This window comes from Carassius gibelio, chromosome B17 (assembly GCF_023724105.1).
Source record: "Carassius gibelio isolate Cgi1373 ecotype wild population from Czech Republic chromosome B17, carGib1.2-hapl.c, whole genome shotgun sequence".
Taxonomy (NCBI): domain Eukaryota; kingdom Metazoa; phylum Chordata; class Actinopteri; order Cypriniformes; family Cyprinidae; genus Carassius; species Carassius gibelio.
The window spans coordinates 22939456-22959940 of NC_068412.1; the positions used below are offsets into that span (position 1 = coordinate 22939456).

Below are 20485 nucleotides of genomic sequence, written 5' to 3' on the forward strand. Positions count from 1 at the left end.
CCCACACACACACAGTCCTCAGCTCCCAGCTTCATTCTTCTCATCAGCGCGCACTCACTCAACTCATTCAAACTCAGCGTGTGCCGCGTGAATACGAGCTGCATGTGTGCCAACTGTTGAGTAAAATGACCTGGGACAAAATAGCAGTCTTCTTTTTACAACTTTCATGGACAGTCCTGCATGTCACAGCCATTCACAGACATGACATCTATCCATATGGGGTGTTTTACGGCGATGCTACTCTGCAAGCAGGGGACGATGAGACCTCTAAAGTGATCACGCTCACCAAACCTATGTACTTCTATGAGACGTCCTTCAATAACTTATATGTGAGTACATCAAACGTCTAATAATTGTTGTTGTTGTTTTGTAGCTGCTTTGCCTTTATTTGCCTTAAGAAATCTCATATCTCTCTGGGAATATGGATTAAACTGTAAAAAAAAAAAAATTATGTTGTATGAAATAATTTTTGTTATTTAATGTCTGTATAACTTGTGTTAAGAATGTACAATTTTTTCTCATAATTTAAACGTTTTCTTTAAAAAGTTAAATGTAAGTGTTCTTTTTTATCGTGAATTAAATTCAATGTGGTCAAAAAACTTAAGTGAGCTTACTGCTTGCTGTAAGTCGTGAATCTGATTTGATTCTATACTAGTTATAAGAAATCTGACCCTGAAATTAGATCGTTATAGACTTTTCTCGTTCTGTTTTGTGTCTCGTTCCAGGTGGCCACCAATGGAATCATCTCAACTCAGGATCTTCCCATGGAGAAGCAGTATGTAGATGACGGCTTCCCCACCGACTTCCCCGTCATCGCCCCCTTCCTGGCTGACATTGACACCAGCAAAGGAAAAGGATCCATCTTCTACCGGCAGACGGAGTCTCCTACTGTGCTGAAGCGGGCGGAAGCGGATGTCAAGAGAGGCTTTCCAGATACCACGTTCACACCAACCCATGCCTTCATTGCAACCTGGGAGAATGTGTCCGCTTACGAGGAGGTCACCCGTAGCTCTAGACCATCCAATCGGGTAAGAGAACTGCTTAGAGCGCTAATAAATGTGACCCTGGAGATCTGGCTTTCCCTGAGCTCCTTTTAGGCTGGGGTTATCAAAGCTGGTCATCTGCTGTCTGTCCTAATATCAGGCCTAGAAGGTATCAGAACTAACAATAGCGTCTCCCACTTACCTTGATTTTACCTGCCATTCACACAGAGGAACAATTGGTGGGATTGAATTACTCCTGATTGTCCATTTAACCACAGTGATTAGGTCTTCTCAAAACCTCACATACCACAGAAATGCATGGGAAGGTTTTAGATGATTAAAGCCACAGTGTTTCTCAGGGGTCTGATAGGCTTTCTGAGTTTCATTCAATGTAGTTAAGACATCAAGCACATTACAGGAATTGTTTATTGGACTAGTGCAAACAAAAATGCCCTAAAATCAAAAAAATATTTATATCAATATAAATTTTTCTATTAATGTAATAAATAGATATTCAATAGCAAGTAAAATATAACAACGTAAATATAAAATTGTTTTTAGGAAAACATTTAAAAAAATTGCAATACTAGTTTAATTGCTATGTGAATTAAACTTACAAACATAACGTAAATGCATAATGCATAATACATTATATATAGCACTCATTTTCTCTAATGTCCATCAGAATAGCCCTAAAAACATTTATGAATCATGATCAACCAGCTGGAGTTGCTTTAACATTAGACACAAAATCTGATGGTAAATTGTGAAGTGAACACTAGTGCATTAACGTCTTTTTAAAATAAATGAAAACCTTGTATTCAGTAAAGACATTTGAAATGTTAAAAAGATTTCTATTTCAATTACATGCCGTTCTTTTGAGCTTTCTATTCATGGAAGAATCCTAAAAGAAAAAAAAAATGTAACCTCTAAATTTTGAATTCTAACAATATTTTACAGTATTGCTGTTTTACTATATTTTTGATTAAATAAATGCAGGTGAGCATAAGAGCTTAATGTTTCAAAAATATCATTTAAAAAAATCCTACCGACCCCAGACACAAATATTTTATGCTGTAAAATATTTATAGGCACAAAAGCTTGGTTTATGTCACATTCAGACCATATTTTCCCATGAGAATACTTGAGTTTATAAATTCAGGGATGTTACAGGGGTCTACAGTTGTTGATTGGAGTGATTTCAGCTAAAATGGAACTTCTGGTGTTTTTGGTGTATTCTAATGGGCATTAATGAATGTCTCATTCTTCAAGTCTCTAGTGCACAATGCTCATTCGGATCTCTCATCCAGACAGCTGAGCAGAAACAGCTGCACTGCTCATGAATTATCATTTGTTACTCATTAGTTCCGGAAGCAGCATTTCTTCTCATGTTTGGGTTGCATAAGGCCATGTTCATGTTTGCATTCTCAGAGTAAATAAATACTATCAGGAATTTCCCTCTATCTTTTAGGAATAATCTCTGTGGCACTGGCTCACATCTGGTGGATGTTCTGATAGACTTTCAGAAAAAGAACAAAGCTAAATAAAAATAATAAAAGCCACTATTAAAGTATAAACAGTATTATGTTACAACGTATCATCACAGTCAAAGCTAAATGCCACAAATAATATACTACTGTAAATACTAGTATTGGCATTCAAGCTGTCATAAAAATAGATACTACTCATTTAGATGTTTAATAGTTGTGTAAATTAGATCAATACTTTTGGCCTCCTGCTGTTTGGCTCTTGCAGGGTTACTGGGTGGAAAGTCAAACCGCAGTCATCTTTCTTGACTAAAGAGTTGCATGCTTTTAGATCTATTTACTTTCTTAAGCAATGTTTGCTTACTAAATGTTACTTGATTGCAATAGAAGAGCTTTAGGCCAAAGGGCTTGTTTGAAGAAAGCACATCCTTGAGTTGATTTACTACGTTTCCGTTTAATCTCTCCACAGAGAGTTTGCCGAAGCTCAGGGGGTCTAAATGGTGAAATCTCTGGATGATATCTTATGTTTGCCTTTGGGATTGAAACTACTTTATCTAGTCTTGTGTCTCCTGCAGTCCACCACATATCTATCTGTCTGTCTGCAGACGTCTCATGGACTGAAGAAGTAGAAGCTTATGGAGGTCATACTCCATGAATGGAGGATGCATAGTAATGGTTCAATTTTAAAGTATTCAGTTTATCATTTCATTAAAAGTACTTTAATGGCACAATTATATTTGCATACATTATTGCAGAAGGATTGTGCACAAAACTAGTTATGAGATAAAAGATAGAAGGAATTGTACAATAGAATAATACAAATAAAAAAGGAAAGACTGCTAAAGCTGCATTTATTTGATCAAAAACACAGTAAAACAGTAATAGAGTGAATTATTGTTAAGTAATATTGAAGACTTTATATTTAAGCTTAATATTTTTGAGGAAACTGTGATGCAACACTATTTAAAAACTAAAAGTTCAAATGAATTATTTTATTAGGCAAGGATGCTTTAAATTGATCAAAAGTGATCGAAAGACAGTTAGAATGTTGTAAAAAACTGTTCTTTTGAACTTTCTATTAATCAAAGAATCCTTAAAGAAACTGATATTATGGTTTTCAAAAATTATAATGTGGCAAAAAAAGCAGTTTTTTTTAATGCTGACAATAATATTAACCATTATTAATAAGTGCTCACTTTATAAGCATATTAGAATGACATTAACATAAAAAAAATAACAAAAACATTAAAAAGCGTAATTATACTAAACTTAATTTATATATATAATCTAAAATATTCATTTATCAAGACGTTACGAAGAAAAAATATTGTAATAATGTTAATAGAATTGTTGCTCTGATGGTGATGGTTACTGTAATAGCATTGATGTAGTACCATCTCAACTCCATAGACCCCTTCATTGTGGGGTCCTAATTCTTCTTTTGGTGCTTTAACATCTTTAAACAATCTTGTTTATGGGTGTGTTTCGCACTGCTTCAAGGCAGTGTTGTCCCGCAATTAGGAGTTTGAAGCTGAAGGCAGCAGGGTTGGGTGAGGGGATCCAGGAGGGATGCATGCTGGGGAAAGGGGCTGCCCGAGGCTCTCTGAAAGCCAGATGCAGCATTGTCTCTCTGGAATTGGGGGGTTGTTTTGTGGAGGTGATGGCACCACTCGGGGACAGCTTGGATTACTAAACACAGGAGAGGAATTTCACACACATCCTCTGTGTGTGTATGTGAGAGACTGGAACGGGGGGGAGGGCTTCGTAATATCTGTGTTGAAACGTCATTAGGATGTCTTGCTAGAAAAGCTTACTTAAAGGGATAGTCCACCCAAAAATGAAAATTCTGTCGTTATTTAATCACCCTGAAACCTGTATGGGTTTCTTTTTCTACGAAACACAAAAGATATCGTGAAGAATACAGGTAACCAAACTGTTTCGGTTCCCATTGACTTTTTGTCCATATAATGGTCAACCTTAAGTCAAATGGAACAAATGGAAACTGTTTGATAACCAACATTCTTCAGAATATCTTTTATGTTCGTCAAAAGAAACAACGTCATAACAACATGAGCATGAATGATGATAGAAGTGTCATTTTTAGGTGGACTATCCCTTTAGATCAACATGATATCCAAACAGACCCAGTATATACATAATAGACGTTTCTTGTCTTGTTGGGGAACAGTACATAATTAATATGAAGTTATTTAGAATGAACTAATGCAAAATGTAAAACAACTTTCCCCATTTTTGCAGCAGATGAACCAAGCCTCTCGCATTTCACATGGAAATATGTTAAATTACATTACATTATGATGTAAAATGGGTGGCAAACAGCCTTATGTTGTTTGCAAGTTTTTCAGTCACAGAAAAGGATAGTAAGAAACTTTAGTTAGAATCAGTGTTGTAATTGGTTTATTAAAACTATTAAAACAAATAAAATAAAAAATGACAAATGTTTCATTAGCAACTACCTAAAATAAAACATGTTTAAGGTGAAGTTCTAAAATTACTCAAATTAAAACTAAAATAAAAATAAATTAATACTAAGTAGAAATATTTAAATATAAATCAAACTAATAGAAATTATAAAAGCGTAATAAAAAAACTTAAGCTGTAATTCACACACACACACACACACACACACACACACACACACACACACATATATATATATATATATATATATATATATATATATATATATATATAAAAGCTTATTCAGAATATTAATACATACTGTAAATGCTATAATAGTGTATTATGCTATGTAATAGTATATACTAAAATAACATGAGTAACATTAAAATAACTTGACTTGGCCAAGGGTGAACTAGGCTCCTAAAATGTTTTTAGTGATCTGTTAAATGCAGTAAAACTAGGTGTGAAAAACAACAAAAGGGTGCAAGAGACAGTACTAAGGCACATTTGGTGGGCTTGTAAAATCAGTGAAGTTGTTAGAAACACCATATTTGGATTTCAGCTGAAGCTCTAGATGGTAGATGTTTTCAGTGCTGTTTAATATATACAGGAAACAAATCTCTTTTAGAGACCACTTTGTCTAAAAGTAAGGGGAAGGAAGTAAACTATTTTAGATAGATTTACAGTATATGATGGAATATTTACAGGTGATATGTTTTAAAAGTTGTATTACCTTCTAAAGTTCTGCACAGATTCTGGATTAATGGTAATTTCTCTTCAAGGTAAACACATTCCAAGTGGTGCTTGCGTACAACGAGAGGGATACTTATGCGCTCTTCCTATACCCTGAGGATGGCCTGCAGTTTTTTGGGACACGGCCCAAGGAATCTTACAATGTCGAAATTGAGCTTCCAGCTCGAGTGGGCTTCACCAGAGGAGAACTGTCCTTCCTCTTCTTTTCCCGGACAGAGGGGCCATACTACAGCGTCACCAGCGATGAGCAGTCCGTCAAAAACCTTTACCAGTAAGCAATTACCATTTTAAAAAGGGGCTTTGTTGAAATAAAAAAAAACTTTTTTCTTTTGGAAATAGTACAGAAAATTACTCAGAAACTAACAAAAAATGTATTCTATTATTATAAGATTGTTATTAAATGTTATTAATTTGTTTTTCATAAATAAGCGATTAATTGCATACAAAATACAAGTTTTTGTTTTCCTAATATATGTGTGTGTGTTCTTTATGTATTTATTATTTATATATAAATACACATACAGTATATTTTGAAAATATTTACATGTCTATATTTATATGCATATAATTTATATGATAAATAAATATATTTTTTATATAAACAACATATTTTTCTGAAATATATACATGCATGTGTGTGTATTTATATATACATAATAAATATACACAGCACACATACATATATTATGTAAACAAAAATTTATTTGGATGTGATTAATGGTGAATAATGCTTTGACAGCACTAATACAAATCTAACTTAACATAAACATTGTATTTATACACTATATTATATTATATTATAAATGTTACAAGCAGTTGTGCTGAATTTTGTCAAAACCATGATACATTTTTGTTCAAGATTGTTTAATGAATAGAAAGTTGAAAAAATGCATTTATTTGAAGTCTTTTGTAACATTATGATTTAATATTATAACTCTCTTCAGAAAAGGAAACATAGGAGAGCGTGGAGTTTGGCTCTTTCACGTTGGAAACAGATATTCCTTCCAGAATGTCGTTCCTGCACAGCATGAGGCTGTTTTCACCAAAGCTCCCCCAGTCCTGGATGCTGTGATCCCTGATGAAGACTACACAGACAACGATGAGGAAGAGTATGATCTCATCGATCCGGACTTCCAAGATCCCACCACATCGGAGTATCTTGAGCCAGAGCAAGAATCCTCAATACTGGAACGTCTCAACCAGGAGGTGCCCCTTGGTCAGTCTCCTCCTCAGCCCTCAGAGTCAGGTCCAGACGAGTTTCCTCAGCCGGATCACCATAATCTTCCCCCGGAGGACGTGACCCAGCCCCAGCGGCCATTACCAAAACACGCGATCCTGCAGGTGTACCCAAACCATGTGAAGGATGTCCCACCTTCTGGTGGTCAAGTGTTCAGTATTGAGGAGAAAGTGAACTTTGACTCTGGAGGTGTGTTCCATAACCACTTCCTGAAATATATATCGAATTAACCTTTTTTAAGCACCACCCTAAAAATGTCACTAACCTATCATACTTTAGAAACTGTTGCCATCTGCCATATTTGCTTATTTCTGATGTATGCTACTTAGATGTTTAGATACCAGTGTTGTTATTGTTAACTAAAAGTAACTAGTTTTAAATTTTGATTTAAAATTTTAATTGTAATTTTTAAATTCAAAATGAATTTTCTGTGATTGAAAAAAAATGAAATATGAAAAATAAAAAAGCTAAATAATAAAAAACTAAACAAATGGCAAAACATATTTTTTTTTAAATAATTGTACTGTAAAAAAAGGTAAAAAAAATGTATTATTCAAAATATTATTTATAATAATAATAATAATAACAACAAAAAAATACATAGAAAAAAGTACAACCTAAAATTAATAAAACTTAAAATCTAGTAGTTTAAAAATAAAAATAACTTAAAATGTTTTAAATGATAAAAAATAGTATATAAATAATACTGAAATAACACTGTTAGCAATTATCAAGTAGTATATCAATAGTTATTATACACTGAATAATATATAAAAAAAATGTATCACTTAAGACCACTTTTAGCTTTGCAAATTAAAATATACTTTAATATTTGCAAATGGACACAAAATTTGCTGAGCGTTTACACCAACGAAATCATTTATTTTTTTCTCTTCCCTCCAAAACACCATTAATGGGCAAATAGAATTTCAGTTAAATACAAAAACTTTCAAATTCCCTTACATGGGCATGCATGCCAGATTTATTATTTGATTCATATATTATTTGACTCAGAATTTTGACTTTTTATTATTCAGTATTATCCATCTAAACAATTTGGAAAGAGCTCAAGATTGTGGAGTAGTTAACCTATGACTTATGACTGAGTTTGACTTTACTAGCCTATTAAAGAGCAATTTGTCTCTCTTTCCGCTCTCTCCTGCAGTGATCCATTACTCAACCGATAATAAAGAGACATGTGAGCGCTTCCAGCAGCAGTGCAGTCAGAACGCACACTGCACAGACTATTCCACCGGCTTCTGCTGTCACTGCAACTCAGGATTCTACGGCAATGGCCGTCACTGCCTGCCAAACGGTAAGACTGGGGCTGTAAAAAGAGCCGTTGTAAAAGCTACACATACTGTAACATGACCTTGTTCTGAAAGTATGAACAACATTTGCAGTGCATCTCTTGGGATAGATTACCAGTGTTTCTCTTTCCAACAGACTATTTTTAAGAGTAAAAATGTATATTTTTGTAATGCAAAGGAATTTGCTGATAAAACTTTGATTTGGCACGCACTTTTAGGTATACAAATTCCAAACAGTTATTTTTTTGTCAAACTTGGTCTTTTACTGACTGCTTCACTTAGCGTGCCGAGTGGCCGCTAATTGTCTGTAATTGGTGAACGCTTGTGTTAACTGGCTGCGGTAATGCCCACAACTTATTCCACAGTCTTTTTATTAAGAGTTGTGGGAGGTTTTATGTCGGAAACACTTAGTCTTTTGGAAAACCTGAGTGGATTTCCCTAGTGAATCATTCGGCGGCCCTCATGGGGCTTGAGAAACAGGATCTTTTCAAGACAATGACATCACATTGGATTTGTATGACTGTAATTTACCTGTGAACATCGACTCCATGCTTATGTGTGAAAGAAATCTTGAGCCCTGTTTCAAAGTCAAGTCTGGCTCGTGCTGAATGACAGACATTTGTGTCTGAGAGAAAATATGCAGTGGAAAAGCTTTCTCAGCTGTTGGATATGCATGTGTATACAGTAGGAGCTTTGTGTGGCCGGTGAGAGAGGTGGTGTAGAGGGAAAATGATCCAAAACCACTCTGAAACAGCTGAGTAACAGGAGAAATTGTAGCTTTTGAGAGCAGTTTGTAGATTAAAGAAATACCCCCCAAAAAATTTTTTTCTTAATGGGGTCATTTGATGTGACATGCACTTTTACAAGTTGTTTGAACTGAAATGTGTGTTGGCAGTGTGTGTACACAAACACCCTATAATGAAAAAAATCCACCCAGTGTTTTATTTTTAGTTATGTTAAATAATTTCCCCTTTCTCATTCGGGGCGGGATCAGCAGAGCTGATTAGCATTTAAAGAAACATGGACTAAAACAGGTTGCTGAAAACAGAGCTGATTTTGACGAGGTAAAAATTGTGTCTTTTACACTACCATTGAGAAATTGTAACCACAGTATGTTATAGACTCCCTGGGTGATTTTAAGCACAGCTGCTTTGTTTATCAAGTAAATGCTGTATTGCTGCTGTTCTATAAGCGCCACCTGCTGTCAGAGAGTGAATTTGCGTTCTCATAAAGCCCATTTGCCATTTTTGTTTTATGCAGATGTTTATTGTAGTATAATTTCACAGAGCTAAAGTCAAACCATTCTGTTTTTGCTTCGGATTTTGAAATTAGACAACATAATTTAGTTAAAAAAACTGATTGCTCAATGTATGCAGCATCTTTGTTTGGATTGTGATTAAAATACAGTGAACCTCTCTTATCTTAAATGGAAGCTCATAACAGGCAAAGCCTTTATTTGTTTATATGAAGAGATCTTAAATCAAATTTTGTAAAAAAAAATTGTCAAAAAATCATATCATGAAATCAGTATTGTGAATCGTATCACATTGTGAGTTCAGTGAATCATCACATCCCTACAGCAAAAGCATAGTCTCTTAATCTACCATGAAGGTTATACTTATGCGATATTCCAAGTTTTCTAAAGCCATATGCTTTTTTTTGTGAGAAATGCCGTCCTGTAGCTCACACTTTTGCAAAATATTATAACTAAAACTTTCTAACTTGTAGATTGTAGATTTTTTACTTGTAGATTTAAAGGAATAGTTCATCCCAAAATTTAAATATGCTGAAAATCCATGATTAAAAACAGATTTGGAGAAATTTTGCATTAATCACTTGCTCGCCAATGGATCTTCTGCAGTGAATGGGTGCCGTCTGAATGAGAGTCCAAACAGCTGATAAAATCTATCATTAAGGTGTTTTTAACTTCAAACTGTGGCTAAAATATGAGACCTAAAGTTGTGTTTATTTGTGAAGATTATCTTGATGAACAAAATGTGTAAGAATCATAAACTTTTGTTGGTCACAAAGCTTATTTTCTGAAATAATCCAAAATCCAAGGGAAAAATCCTATTGACTTGTTTGTCAGGGTAGTGCCCAAAAATACATCATCCCTATAGCAATATATTGTTTTTGTATACATTTCAGCACATTTAATCCTTATTTTAACCTCTCAGATTTATTTCTCAACTCTGTAATTTAGATTTTTGGTTGATTACAATTTTCAACTGTCATTTTTGATTTTTATCGCCATGTTGTCCTCAGGTGCTCCTCACCGTGTGAATGGAAAGGTCAGAGGGACTGTACTGGTGGGTGGCACAGCAGTACAGCTGGATAGTATCGACCTACATGCCTACATCGTGGTGGGTGACGGACGAGCGTACACTGCCATCAGTGAGGTCCCAGAGCCGGTGGGTTGGGCCCTCATGCCCGTGGCACCCATTGGAGGTCTCTTTGGTTGGCTCTTCGCCCTGGAGCTGCCAAACAGCCTTAATGGCTTCAGTATCACCGGTGAGGCCGTCATGTTCTCATTTTCTACTTCTTTCATGGTGTAGAATGTTTGTTAAACATATGGCCTCCTTCTGAGAGATTTTAGGCTTAGATGTTTTGTTCTCGCTAATAGAGTCCCACAAGGGCTTTGCTAGTCTGATATTACTCAACCACTTCCCCTAATTTAAATCAGGTGCTCCGTTATATAATATGTTTTCACTTTGTATGAAAAAAGCCTTTTCTTTTTGAACAACACCTTAATGTTCATCAAGCACCATTATAAGGGTCACAACCCCCATCTGGATCTTATTTCTTGATATTTGTTTGCAGTAAAATGAGTGAGCAACAGGACTGCTCTTTAACGACCTTTAATCATGTTGAGAACGAACATATGTGTTTCGCAGGTGCTGAATTCACTCGCTATGCCGATGTGACCTTCTATCCCGGTAACCAGCGTCTCAGCATCGTCCAGACAGCTACGGGTTTGGATACCCAGAACTACCTCAATGTGGACACTCATTTACAGGGCAGCGTTCCCTTCATCCCTCCTGGTGCCACGGTGCAGATGGAGCCATTTAAGGACACCTACCATTATTATCCTTCATGTAAGTTCTGGAGGAAGAATTTGGGGAATAAATATATCTGTACATCTTTGTTTCATGACCCTGTTCCAATTTCAGAATGTTTTTCCTGATTGAATTTTTATATTCTGTTTATGTTTACCAGGGCTGTCAATAGATTACATTTAAATGAATCTAATTAATTACACAATATGTGACCCAGGACCACACCCTTTAAGGTTGTCCAGAATAAGTCCTTAGCATATACTATAACAAAGGATCAGTAAGATCTTTTTTATAATTAATATTTGTGTTCAGCAATGGAAGTAAAGACATTTATAATGTCACAAAAGATTTCTATTTCAAATCAATAATGTTCTTTTAAACTTGAAAAAAGAATCCTAAAAATATTGAATCGCAGCTTCCTTAAAAATATTAAATGGCAAAACAGTTTTCTATGTAGATAATTAGCAATGTTTTTTGAGCACCAAATCAGCATATATGAATAAACATTATTTTACGTTTTAATACTATTTTATAATATATACAGTTTCACTGTATTTTTGATCAAATAAATTTCTTGGTGTGTATAAAAAATGTTTCAAAAACATAAAAAGTTGTATCAACCCCAAACTTTTAAATGGTATAAATCATGGGCTTGTGGAGAATGGATTAAAAAACAAAACAAAACAAAAACAAGGAAAAGAAAAAGAAAATGTAAGACTAAATGTAAATGACTGCTCCCGTCTCCTCTACTTCCTTTCAGAGGAAGCTGTGTCTGATCTAGATTCCCCGTAAATAAAAGCGGTTCTCATGTTGCCGAACATGAGGTTGCTTAACAATCAAATCCTGGGGGATTTTGGGTCTAGAATTAAAGCCCAAAATTTGCTTTGAATTGCTTTCTTCCAAACTCTTGCCTTTATTCCTGTTCTCAGTGATTACCTCCACATCCGTGCGTGAGTTTACAGTCACGTCAACTGAAAATGGAGCAGAGACCCACACTTTCCAGGTCAAACAGAACATCACATACAGAGACTGCACTCACGGGCCCCGCAGCCCACTGGAGACGCTGGAACTGAGAATGGAGCGCATATTTGTTATGTACGTCAAAGAAGAGCGCATCCTTCGATATGCCATCACCAACAAGATCGGCCCTCTTGGAGGTAGGCTGCCAGCATACAGAATGAATATCCTGATGGAAACATGTTGTTCTTTTTGATGTGAATGTGCTGATGTCCCAGTCAGGTGTGTTGAAGTCAGGATGTAAAATTAAAGTAGCGACAGATCTTTTCTTCCATAATGTGACGTGCATTTAAGTGTAACCACTTATCATAAAAAGAAAAAAATATAGGACATGCATTTGTTTTTTACATCAGAGGATGTTGAGAAATGGGGCCGTGAATGTAAACTTTTAAGTGTGAAGTTTGAGCAGACTAAATGTCCAGTATTTATAGTTTATAGTTAGAAGTCTATAGTTTTTGTAAGGATCAATTGTTTAGAATAAGATCCATAACATGCATTTAGAAAATAGATAGGCTTAATTTTGACTTTGTGTTTACTTTAACTAGCATACTAAAATATCCATGGCCAACCAGCTTCACCAACAATGCTGGTGAACACCATAATTATCCTGGTCCATCTACTAGATCAGCACTTACTAATATAAACCAGTTTGTACAGGCATGGAAATGGCTTGCTTGTTTGAGCTAGATGTAAAAAAAATTTGCTTGGAAACATACGAAAGAGGTTTCTAAAGCAACATTTTTTAATTCATCAGGATCTGTATTTTTAGTAATTTGTTGGTCTCAAAAAAATTCTGGCATATCTTTACCAATGGTAAAGTGCTACATTTGTGTCTAATTAATTATTCATGAGCGTTGTACAGTTACAGCAAGGTTCACGTGTTGATCTTATATTCTTTTTGTTGTTATATTTGCTTTGTTCTTGTTCAGTGTTTCAGAAGCTTATTTACATTGTGACACATTCACCATTCGACAAGCAGTTATTAAAAAAAAAAAATTCAAACTCATTAAAATGCTAATAAGAACATTAAGAAATAATTCTGAAACATTTTTCAGAATATTCAGGACCTGACTTTAGACATTCATTTTGACTACCCACGACTAATTACTAACCCAGGGTGAAATATGTTACAAGATAGCCTAGGATTATATACACTCAGGGTTTGTCATTACATCAGCTTTACAGTTTCAAGTGTGGGAAAAGTCAATCTTTTGTTTATTTTGGTGCCATCTTCCAAATTTTTGTGGAAAAAAAAGAAAAATCTGCATAAAATCTTCCTTCATTGGTCTGCCTATATATGGCCTCCTGTTCGTCCTTAGTTTAGACCGCCCCTTATTTTTGGCATAGTTTCTTTATTAACTTGCTGACTGATGTGGCAATGAGATGTCTGGACTCAAGCCAATGTAAGTCTCACACAAGACTTACATTGGCTTGAGTTCAGCTGTATTCCCATCATGTAAAATAGGAGGTTTAAGATAAGCACCCCGAGCCACCTGCTGCTTTCTACCACCGCTCAGAACTGCACTTTAAATGAACTATGTCTGTGAAGTGAGCCTGTGGCATTTTACAGGTCTTTGTGTGTGTGCGGTTTGTAACAAATAACTTTATTCCCTTAAGGAATAAATCAAATGTTTCTGTTTTAGCCCCTCAATATGTTACCTTGTAAGGCTGTGTAGTTCCCCAAAGAGGTTTTTTGTAGGACGATGGTGCTTTGTATGGCCCTCTGGTTCCTGGCTGGTGCTATAGACATTGACTTTAGGATGATAAATGGGGTATTGGGATGAGCATATCACCAGCTGTGTTGTATCTAGTCAGTGGGAAGAATACGATCCAGTTTCCTGAAGTTGCACAATCGTCAAAACCTGATGTGACCTTCCTTTCGTTTGCAATGGATTTCTAGTTTATATGTAAAGGTAAAACATCCCTGCATTGCATTATAAAGAATTTACTCATCACCCTTAGATGATAAACACATAAACTAAGCCTCATTTTTAATCAATTAATAAATACATTCATTTTTTCATTTTTAAATTGGATTATGTAGGATAATAATGTCCATTTATTAGGAGCAAATTGTTGGATTTTATGGCAAATAAAAAGATGAACTGTGGTTCGTCACCTAATGTGTTGTTTCTTTGCCAGATCATGCGCTCTTAGAGTGTTTCGAATTGTTGAGTACTATCTCCAGATGTTGATATTTAGCCTATATAGAAGGGTTGATGAATCTCATACTGCTGTTATTATTAAGTTCACTCAGACAAAGTATTCATAACAGGGTGGTGGGTAGAGGAATAGTTGTGGAGTGATGTTGTGGGAACAGAAGGACACCCTCCGGAATCCCTGAACCCAAGAGAGCCATGCACGTCCTCTGGCCGAGGCTGAAAACACAGCTGCCGCTGTCTGTCCAGTGTGTCCGGCACAACTGACGTATGGTAATTAGAGCAGTGCTGACACATCTCAGATATTAGATTAGACTGAGGTGGATTCACACGCTTATATGTGACCCTGGTTTTCAAAACCAGTCGTAAGGGTCAATTTTTCAAAGTTTCAATTTACACTTCATCTGAAAGATGACTAAATAATCTTTCCATTGATGTATGGTTTGTTATGACAAAATTTTGGTGGAAATACAACAATTTGAAAACCTCCCTTAAAGTTGACCAAATTAAGTTCTTAGCAATGCACATTACTGATCAAAAATTTTGTTTTGATATATTTACAGTAGAAAAATTACTAAATATCTTACAGGAACATGATATTTACTTAATACCCTAATGATTATTTGCCATGAATAAAAATCTATAATTTTGACCTATACGATGTATTGTTAGATATTGGTACAAATATACCCCAGCGACTTAAGATTGGTTTTGTGCTCCAGGGTCACATATGTGACCATATATCATGTCATTATGGCCTTGCTGGCTGTGAATATGAAGAGCTGGGTCTCAGTTCTCAGTCATTTCAGACCAGCTGTTAGTGTTTCATGTGGTTGATAATGTTTTTCTCCTGGCAAAGTCAGTTCACTTGGTGGCCATCTTGGTAACACCCTAGAATCTTGTTTCTCATTATGCAAATCCAGCTCTTATCTATGTCTTCCAAGTTTGACATTTTGTCAGTTCATGCATTCCGTGGGAATCAAACCTATGACCTTGGCTTTGTTAGCACAATGATCTAATGTTTGAGCTACAGGAATGCTTGAAACAATGTGATCATGCATACATCGATGATGCACCAGATCAAACTGTATTTTCCAGGCTGGTTAAACTAATTTCTATCAAAAAAAAAATTAATAAATAAAAATAAACATTATATACAGGATCGAAAGAAAAAATTATACTTTTTAAAAATCAATTAACCATAAACATTTAAAATTTAGAACATTTTTATGATTTAGCTGACCAAGATTTTTTAGTAGCTTGGATGGATGTTGATCTAGAAGCATGACTTGTTTAAATCAAATGATATATGAGTTTTGGGTTTGTTTAGCTGATATTTTAGAACAATGATGGTCACTGTGTTAGGTCAGTCAATCGAATTCAGACGTGATGACACACGTGCTTACACCTTTAATAGGTCTGAGCTCCGAAACCCCCATCACACACTCTTGAGATAAGTATTGTTTTGTGAACTACACAAGGAGTGCTTCTCTCCCGTTTGCAACTGTAGTTTCCCACCTGGTCCGTCCAAGTCTTGTGTTAACCAGTGCTCCACCCCACTGGTGTGCCGCTGTCCCTTTAATTAGCACAAAGTTGAAAAGAACCCCCCGACCCACTTTGGCAACGTTTGTCCTGTAGTTTTCCCCTACTTCTCCCCCTCCCCTGTGGAGTTACTTTAAAGGGGACCTTCTTTCTCGTTCTATCTCACTTCAAACAAAAGTCTTCCTGTCTGCCTTGTGATAATGGGCCAAATTGGTCTCTTGCCTGGGGTGAGGAAATCAAGCTGTTTTTAATGTGAGACGAGTAGGCGTTGGGTGGGGGTGAAGGTGGTCCACTTGGCCCAAGGGTCCCAACAATGGGTCCCTGATGGTAGGCCGTATGGGTATGAGTACAATGAAGTCCTGTTGTCTTGGAGTAAGAGGTTTGGTAATGGTGTGTGAACCACCCTGATTTTTAAGACCTTTTTAAAGATGGTGTGTTCCAGGTCAAGTACTTTGACCTCCAAGGTCAAATTTAAAGACCATTTGAAATCGTGTAGGTTTGTCAGGAAGAAAAGTGTTCACACGTCTCCATGTTAACACCTTTGAATGCACGTTTATCACAAAGACCATCATTACTCAAGGTTTTATAACATCACTCAGAATAGTCACGTCTGTTGGATTCCCTCTGGCTGTGATGGTTGTAGTAGGAAAGTTTACACAGCTTTTTTTTTTAAAAACTAATTTGTTCCTTTTTAACGAAGCCTCTACTTGGGATGTTGATTTTGGCCTGAGGTTTTAAAACATCTGCAGTGACTCATTCATCAGTGAGTCACATTTCCAGTGTATGTTCCCCATTGGAGAGTTATTTTAGTATCTTGAATAAACAGTAATGCAATCAATCAGTATTATAAACTGCTTCAAATCACTATACACAGAGATTCTGAAAGGGGAAATTTGCAGCGATACCATAGAAGAACCTATTTTGGTTCCCTTGAGAACCTGTCGGTAAACAGTTCAAGGAATAATTCACCCAAAAATAAAAAATCTGCTGAAATTATACTCTCCCTCAGGACCTCCAAGATGCAAATGAGTTTGTTTCTTCATTAGAACAGATCAGGAAAAAAACTAGAATTACATCACTTGCTCGTCAATGGATCCTGTGCAGTGAATGGGTGCCGTCAGAGTCCAAACAGCTGATAAAAGCATCATCACAATAATCCACAAGTAATCCGCATGACTCCAGTCCATTAACATGTTTTGAAGCAATATGCAACATTTTTCTAACATTTTTGTCACTGTCTGCTGTCAGTGTTTTTTAAAAAATAAGTTGGTTCTGAAAGTGATTCCAAAAACATTGTTCCTCTGTGTCATTATCATTATAGCTATGGTGTGGACTTCCTTATTCTCTCAGGATTACTTTACTGTTATCCTCCTTGGTGTGAATGTGCCTTAACTAATGAACTCTATTGCCCCCCTATTATAGAAGTGCTTCACTTTGCCTTGCTTTCTATGGGATTGATCCCGCTGAGATCCACGGACATTACATAAGAAGTTATTTGTAGTGACATTAGCTCAGTTTGTTGCATTCCTATTTCTAATTTGCTTGCCTTCACATCTTTTCTCAGCTGGAGACCCAGAGCCAGAAGATGTAAATCCCTGTTACTCTGGAAATCATGACTGTGACACAACCGCTCAGTGCGTGCCTGGCGAGGGACAGCTGTTTTCGTGCCAATGCGCCACAGGTTACAGAGGCGACGGTCGCAACTGTTATGGTAAGAGAAGTTATATGGAAATATCTCCCTGTGCAAACACACACACACTTGAGCTGTAAATTCAATTCCAGGTCCTTGACACTCTGTTTATTCATTCGAGGGTCTGGAATACTTTGGGAATAACCCAAAAGCTTCATCTTCCTTCATTAGAGCCATGCATCTGTGTAACATCAACATTGCAGGTCGTTCAGAAGTGGGGTCATCATCACCACTGTAGTACATTAGCACGACCAGACGTTTCCTATCCAGTGAGTCAGACGCAAAGTAGAGGAAACCCTCAGTGAATCATGAATGTGCCCAGGGGTCTTTCCCCCCATCTGCTGTCTCTCATCTTCTTCCTCCCACTGTTACCAAGCCAAACAACAGAAAGACTAAACACTCTTTAGGTGGAATGTGGGCGATCTATGGGCTTGTGGTGAGTCTTGGGAAGATTTGTAAGCAAAGACACATTGCTGTGGCATTTCTGTTTGAGCTGCACATGCAGAGGCCACATCCTCAGCTTTAAGCTAGTTTGGGGGGCTCAGACCACCTGATATTTCCTCTTTTGAAGAGGGGGGAGAGCAAATCGCATCTCCCCTCCAGAAAAACTCCGTACAGATGTGCGTTTTTTTTCTTGAGACCCTTATTCCAGATGATATTTGACATAGAGACTAATAATGTCTGATCTGAGATCAAATTGTGTTCGATTCTGATTAAATGATTTGGTTGAACTGATTTACAAAGCAAAAGAGAGCTTTTAGCTGTTGGGCTGCATAAAGAGCTATTGAAAGACTGATCACAAATAGAATGTATTGCCATCTTATTAAAAAATAAGATGTTATATATCTGACTAGAACGGGAATATTGACTTGAGCAGCAGTGCATATTTGCATAATATCAGGAACAAGATTCAAAATGAACAATTCAAAATCATTTAAACAATTCCTTCATAAAAAAATAAGTAAAACTGCAAGTTGGAAAGCGTATTGTGGAGTAATTCTAATCCTAAAATATTTTTTCTAAACATTATTATTATTAATATTAGTAACCATTTTTGGTTGTTGTTGTTAAAAATTCCCTGATGCAACCTAATTGGAAACTCCACACTAAACAGCAATTTTACTACAACAATTAACATTTTTTAATCAATTTGATCTGATTCAGTTAATTGTTTATTTTAACTGGTTGTTTGGAACAAATTGATTCAAATTTGACTATTACATGTTTTTTTTGTTGTGCACCATTTTTTATGTTTATAAAGCTCATTTGCATAAAGGTGCACTTTTCTCAGCATCGTTACATCATTTTACATTTTATGGACATGCCCATAAAACAAAAAATAATTATTTTCTCATTGGAAATGAATGACTTCTGCTGCTTTATCTTGGTAAATCATTATATATGTGTATTTTATTACTAGTAAAACTGTAAAGTTGGAAAGAATATTTCAGAATTTGTTTTCATTATTATTGTAACCACATTCATTTTATTTGATTCAGTGAATCAGTTCTTTAAGACGTGTTTTTTTGGAACAAAATATCCAAACAAAGTGATTCATCAGAATGAATTGGATTTCCCAGTGCAGCTGTCTGGACTTGATTATGTGTGTGTGCGTGTGTATGTGTGTGTTTTCAGACATCATGCTCCTATTAGAGGATCATTTTATCACCTGTCTGAACTCTTCACTCTAGAGTAGATAATAAGGGGGTCAAGGAAAGAGAGCAGAGAAAAATCAGGAGAGAGATTGGGACCGTGTGTTCCTTACCCTCCCTGTAATTAGCAATGATCAAAACCAGGTCTCCTGCTGACCAGCTCTTAACCCACCCAGAGCCTCAGGCCTGTTCCCACGACATCCCTCACTATCTTCCTCTGTCTTCACAAACGGCAGGCATGCTTTATCTGTCCAGCGCTGGAATGACATGTTGACGCACACCAAGGCACCTCTTCTAGCCTTTTAGACACCCAGCATCCAAAACAATGAATCTTTCAGTGTGATTGGTAAACATTAGAGCATTGTGGGTTGTAATTGAGCAGTTGTTCTCTCTCTGTAGATGTGGATGAGTGTGCAGAAGGTCTGAGCTCCTGTGGTGCTCATTCGTACTGTGTGAACCTGCCTGGAAGCCATCGCTGTCAGTGTGAGAGCGGATTTGAGTTTGGATTTGACGGTCGGACATGTCAGGGTAAGAAACATCTTAATTTCCTGTGCAGTCTGTGCTTTGAAACCACTCTACCGAACTTCAATGTATTCCACATTATATATTGTAATTTATCATTCAGAGACAAATGTATATTTAATGCTCATGTCATGCAATTATTCATAGAAATCACTATGAAAATTAAACTCTCAGCCAAAGTAATTCATTATTAATTTAAATTATGTATTTATTTGCTACATTACTTATTTACATTATTGCATATTTTGTTTTCATTTTTCCTTTTATTATACTTACTGCCACAAATCTAAGGCCAAAAGTTATGTGTGTTCATACATTATATACAGTTGCAAACAATGCGATTGACGTTTTCTTTAAGATAAGGTATTTCTGAAAAATACAGTATTTCTATTCAGAGAAAATCCATATAACATAATGTTTCTTGAATCATTATTTATTTAGACTGACGTGATTTTTATTTTATTTAATATAAATTATTAAAATATTTTAATATTTTGTCATTAAAATTAGAGGAAAAATGCAAAATAAACCACCTTTTACTACCTAAAGTTTGTGGTCTATACAATTTTCTTTTATTCTATAATATATGCTTTTATTTAAGGATGCATTAAATTGTGCAAAAGTAACAGTAATGACATTTATAAAGTTGCAAA

At 35.9% G+C, this 20485-nt stretch overlaps 1 protein-coding gene across 50 annotated transcripts in view; it reads left to right on the forward strand.

Moving 5' to 3' along the window:
- The first annotated feature begins 42 nt into the window (after window positions 1-42).
- Window positions 43-20485, forward strand: part of nid2a (nidogen 2a (osteonidogen)) — a 44638-nt gene continuing 24195 nt past the window's right edge. For 24 of the 50 annotated variants that reach the window (XM_052581022.1, XM_052581038.1, XM_052581050.1 and 21 more), the window contains exons 1-10: window positions 44-329; window positions 726-1028; window positions 5677-5918; window positions 6592-7073; window positions 8050-8199; window positions 10460-10705; window positions 11089-11289; window positions 12180-12407; window positions 17533-17679; window positions 19710-19838. In XM_052581022.1, coding sequence (XP_052436982.1) covers window positions 126-329; window positions 726-1028; window positions 5677-5918; window positions 6592-7073; window positions 8050-8199; window positions 10460-10705; window positions 11089-11289; window positions 12180-12407; window positions 17533-17679; window positions 19710-19838 — 2332 coding nt within the window. In that variant the 5' untranslated portion in view covers window positions 44-125. Of the gene's footprint in view, window positions 330-725; window positions 1029-5676; window positions 5919-6591; window positions 7074-8049; window positions 8200-10459; window positions 10706-11088; window positions 11290-12179; window positions 12408-17532; window positions 17680-19709; window positions 19839-20485 lie in introns of all 50 variants that reach the window. The other 26 variants (XM_052581025.1, XM_052581029.1, XM_052581023.1 and 23 more) reach the window with 3 other exon arrangements.